This window comes from Apteryx mantelli, chromosome 19 (assembly GCF_036417845.1).
Source record: "Apteryx mantelli isolate bAptMan1 chromosome 19, bAptMan1.hap1, whole genome shotgun sequence".
Lineage (NCBI taxonomy): Eukaryota > Metazoa > Chordata > Aves > Apterygiformes > Apterygidae > Apteryx > Apteryx mantelli.
Genome location: NC_089996.1, coordinates 9,636,707 through 9,641,705, shown reverse-complemented (window position 1 = coordinate 9,641,705; position 4,999 = coordinate 9,636,707). Strand labels below are relative to the sequence as shown.

General features: G+C 53.3%; 1 protein-coding gene across 1 annotated transcript; it reads left to right on the top strand.

The window, feature by feature from the left end:
* Positions 1–317: 317 nt before the first annotated feature.
* LOC106485665 (melanin-concentrating hormone receptor 1-like) lies at positions 318–4,446 on the top strand. Its single transcript, XM_067308521.1, has 2 exons — positions 318–375; positions 3,404–4,446. Exons 1-2 carry the CDS (start codon positions 318–320, stop codon positions 4,444–4,446), a joined length of 1,101 nt encoding a protein of 366 aa, XP_067164622.1.
* The last annotated feature ends 553 nt before the right edge of the window (positions 4,447–4,999 follow it).

Genomic DNA, 4,999 nt, shown 5'->3' with positions numbered 1-4,999 from the left:
CGCCCGTCGGGGGCGAGCAACGCGACGCCGCAGCGGGGCCCCGGCCAGCCCTCGGCCGCGGGTGGGCCCCCCCCGCTCCCCCCCCGGCCGCGGCTTCCCTCCCACCCGCCGGCGGCGGCGGGATGCTCTCAGCCGACGCGGCTGCCGGAGTCAGCTGCTCTTTGATGTCAGCGCCTGCTCCAGGCTCGGCGGGGCGGCAGTGGGCGAGCGGAGCGCGGCGCCGCCGCCGAGCCGCAGCCTCTGCTCGCCGGCTGCAGGCGGCCCCCGCCGCCGCGGAGGGAACTTCCCCGAGTTCCCGCGGCCCGGGCGCCGCCGCCATGGCCCCCGCCAACTCCTCCCGCAACTTCTCCGCGCCGGAGGCTCGGAACGGCTCGGGTGAGCGGCAGCGGCGCGGGGAGCTTGGTCGGGCCGGGGAGGGGGGGGGGCTGCCCCGTCGCACCGCGCCCGGCGCTGCCCGTGCTGCGGGGGGGGGGCGCGGCGGGGAGGGAACCGGCTGCAGGGGCCCAGGGCCCCCCGGGAGCGGCCCGGGGCGAGCCGCCTTCAGCACCCGGGCGCGGACAGCTCCGCGCGCCTCCCGGGCACCCCCGCGCCGCGCAGCACCAGCGCGGGCCGGGGGGGCTCGAAGCGACTCGCTGCCTTCTGCCGGCAGAACAGCGACGACTCCAGCAGCCCCCCGGTTGTAGCTGCAGAGAGAGGGACGGACCAGCCGGGCAGAGCAGGGAAGGGGGCACAGAGAGGGCGACACTCAGGGCTGGGAAGGGAAGCAGGGATCCCCACCAGCGCTCCACTCTCCTGCCTCGCCCGTGCCGTCGCTGCTCAGGAATCAAATGTTTAGGCGAGGCAGGCCAGTTCTCACAGCGTAGGTTGGTGAAACTCCACAGGCTTCGACAAAAGCTGCTTTATATGAGGTCCTCGACCCCTTCCCCACTAGCATGTCCTTTGCCATCTGAAACTAAGTTACGTGTTTCCTCCTGAAATGCAGTAAAACATGTAGTTTCCTAAGTATCCGGGCATGGCTGATGACAGCAATCACCTCGGAGATAAAACGATGTATGCCAGTCCTCATTCGGGTCACATAGTGCAGTCCCCATTGGGACTTCTGAAGAGTAACAGGGCAGCCAGACCACAAGCAAGGACTAATGTGTTAAGTAATTGAGGCATTTCAGTATACAGCTGCAAAGCACTGTCATTGCATTTGCACAGAAACAGCACCAAAAACTCAGATCCATCCGTTTCTAAAGCTTCTTTCTGCTTAAGCTAAGAGATAACTTAAGCATTTGACAGTCATGCGCTCCCGACTCCATCCCACAGAGATCTATAGTACACATGCAAACCACACTTTCACGCCAGCTTCCAGCCAGTAACACTGAGGCTGCCGCTCGTACAAATACCCAGAGCAGAGAAGCTGCTACAGCGCCGTACAGGCTGCCTTTCACACAAAGCCTTTCAGCTTATGCACGCTTCACTCCAACGCTAGCTGAGCTCATTCCAAACGTTACAGGTTCACCCCAGCACCCCATTGATTACACAGCAGCAAGGCCATTTCGTCCCAATTTCCAGCTAACTAAGTGGCCTTTACATTTCAATCACATGATACATTCCCACTACGTTCATAACAAAGTTGGGGGCTAACAGAGAGGAGAGCTCGTAACAGCTGTGTGCAGAATTGCAAACCGCAGTCCTTGTCTTCTGATTTCCAGTCTCCCACCTTCAAGTAGTACAGAGGTGTGAGACCTGGTTGGATGTTCACGGGATGCCCAGTCTGGATGCTGAGGGCTAAGTACCACATCTCAATGGAGTGCTGATGGCAGCAAGTTATCTAACAATAGCCACATAACACGGGGCATTATCTGACGTTAATGAGTAGCCAGGAAGAAAAACAGTGGACTTACTTCGGTGTGACAGAGAAGTTTGGACTTGAGAAGTCCTTAGAGTCAGCAAGAACCACCCTAATGAACAGATGCCACTTTGGCAGAGACAATTCTTCAGGAGTATCTGTTGTTACTTTGCTTGACATCATTTTCACTATTTCTCTATGTTCTGCTGGAGGAGATCTCCCCACTCCTCCTGCAAGGGCAGGCTGCTAAAGAGATGGAATAGCAGAGTGACTGAAAAGCATTTCCAATTAACATCACTTTGGATCATCTGCAATTCAATGAAAGACACTTGCAGCCTGGGCTTAGGGGCTGTCGTGCGTGTCTTCGCAACAGCCATACAAATAACTCGCACAAAGCCTTCCCCTAGAAAAAAACAGGCCCCATAGGAGAGGGTTAATGAGATGAAATGAGGTTTGCCTCAGCTGAGAAGGGTGATTTAAGACTCCATCACACACTGCACATGGCACTCTTGCAGAACGGAAGGCACCACAGTCAGTACCTTAGACATGATCTTCTATGCTCAAGAGCAGAAATCCATGTCGGTTGACACTGCAGCCTTGTGGCTTCAAAATGTGATTTTAAATCCTGGTTAGGGACAAGGTGAACGTGAATTTGACTGTTATGTTTGGGCCTCCCGCCTCAAATAGCAACATTCAAGCATCAGTGCTGATAAGCTAAGTGTTATCAGGTAATAATTTACCCTTGGAAAACAACCTACATCCCAAACCCACAGGCAGCAGCCTTAAGTCATGTTTTTCTCCACTGTGAAGCAGAGGCATTCCCTGTTGAGGGATGATACCAAAGCACACTCCAAATCCTCTCTAGCCCACACACCTGGACTTCCTTCACATGGAAACCAGGGAAAGGGAGAGGGGCAGGGAAGGAAGGCAGAAAGAATGCATGCCCTGGCCTAACCCTGACACTGAGCTGGCATGCAGTCAGAGTAGGTCCCGGGTCTCGCTATTTAGGTACAGCATTAGTTACCCGCCTACATGGTCAACAAACTGTCTCATACCATAAAATACATAAAGCATCCAACAGACAAGCTGCAGTTTTCAGAGACAAGGGCTTGAATGTTGACTGTGTCCACATTTTGACACCTAGACAAGAGGCTTCCTTCTCCGGTGTGCAAAGCATCAGCTGTCTCTCCCACTCCCCTCCAAAGCGCTGGGCATCCAGCACTCTCAGGAAGAAAAGTTGCTATCAGACTTTGGCAAGAGCAGAGGCACACCAGCCTGATGTTAGTCCCCAAGAACAGCTAGGGAGTTTCAGAGTGGGACAGAAGCACATCAGGAGAGCTGAGGAAAGATGTCTGCATGGCCAGTCAGAATTTGGTGGTGTGCTGTATGCATGGGGCAGTAGAAAAGGAAATGTCAATTATCGCAGCTAAATCTCTCCAAGTGCTGGTGTCTTAGACGTGGTTTCTAGCTATGTCTTTGAGGGGGATCCAGGTACAGGGCAGGGTGAGCACATGTATCAAGGAATTGCCTATGGGCTGCACTCATTGCTTTGGTTTATTTTGGCAGCAGCAGAGAAGCCAGCACCGTACACGAATGTGATCATGCCTAGTCTGTTCAGCATCATCTGTTTCCTAGGCATTGTGGGAAACCTCATTGTCATCTACACTATCGTCAAGAAGAAGAAGCTGAAGTGCAAGCAGACCGTGCCTGACATCTTCATTTTCAATCTCTCCATTGTGGACCTCCTCTTCCTCTTGGGCATGCCATTCCTCATCCACCAGCTCCTAGGCAATGGCTCGTGGTACTTTGGAGCTCCCCTGTGCACCATCATCACGGCCCTGGACACCAACAGTCAGATCACCAGCACCAACATCCTCACAGTGATGACCCTAGACCGTTACCTGGCCACAGTCTACCCTCTGAAATCCACCTATGTCCGGACCCCATGTGTTGCAGCTCTAGTTATCTGCTTGGTGTGGCTTCTCTCCTTCCTGACCATCATTCCTGTGTGGATGTACGCAGGCCTTATGCCTCTGGAGGACGGGACTGTCCGCTGTGCTCTCTTGCTTCCCAACCCAGAGACAGATATCTACTGGTTCACTCTCTATCAGTTCATGCTGGCATTTGCTGTGCCATTGATTGTTATCTGTGTAGTCTATTTTAAGATCCTCCAGCACATGGCCACCACTGTGGTCCCACTGCCCCAAAGGAGTCTCCAGGTACGTACCAAGAAAGTCACTCGCATGGCAGTTGCCATCTGCTCTGCCTTTTTCATTTGTTGGGCCCCCTTCTACATCCTCCAGTTGGTTCACCTCGGCATTGACACCCCATCCATGGCCTTCTTTTACGCCTACAACTTTGCCATTAGCTTGGGCTATGCCAACAGCTGCCTCAACCCCTTCCTCTACATTGTCCTCAGTGAGACCTTCAAGCGTCAGTTCTTGGTAGCCATTCGCCCTACAAAAGAGCCATGTCGCAACAGCAGCTCTGTCAACAACAACAGTATGACAGAGGCCAGCGTCTGCCTAAAACTGGCAACAGAATCCACTCAGCAGACTCAGTTTCTGGAGGACTTTTCTCCACGCTCGCTGCCTGTGGCTGTTCACTAGGGGACTCTGAAGTTGCTCCCAGGGAAAAGCCTTCAGATTTGTAAGTGTGCAGAGAAGCAGCTACTTCAGACAATTCTCAGTGAAGCATATGAACTACAAGCTTCCGCCTCCAAGATTTGCAGTCCAGGTGCCTCTCTCTTTCATTGCAGGGCTCTGCTCTTAGACTGCCCTTGGCCTATGAGATGCTGCCTACTGTCTCTTCTTTCCACTCCAGCACAGGAGGACTCTTCTGCCACACTAGATGTTGCGCCCCCAAAGGAGATGAATGGAAAAGAAAGAAATGACAAAGATTTCAAGGGGGAGCGTTGGCATGGAGGAGTAAAACTTCTACAAACACTGCCCAGTGATTCCTCACCCCATGACTTGACCAATGTTTCTAAGCAACATGCTGATATGGAGCCTCTTGATTCAAAACTTGAACCTTTGAAAAACAACTTTTATGTATTTATTTTTGGTAGGAAATCTGACCTGTGAGCTTTGACGTCTGTGCTCTTATCCTAGAAGTAAATAGTAGTGAGATATATCATGGGGCCAGATACCTCACCTAAGTCTG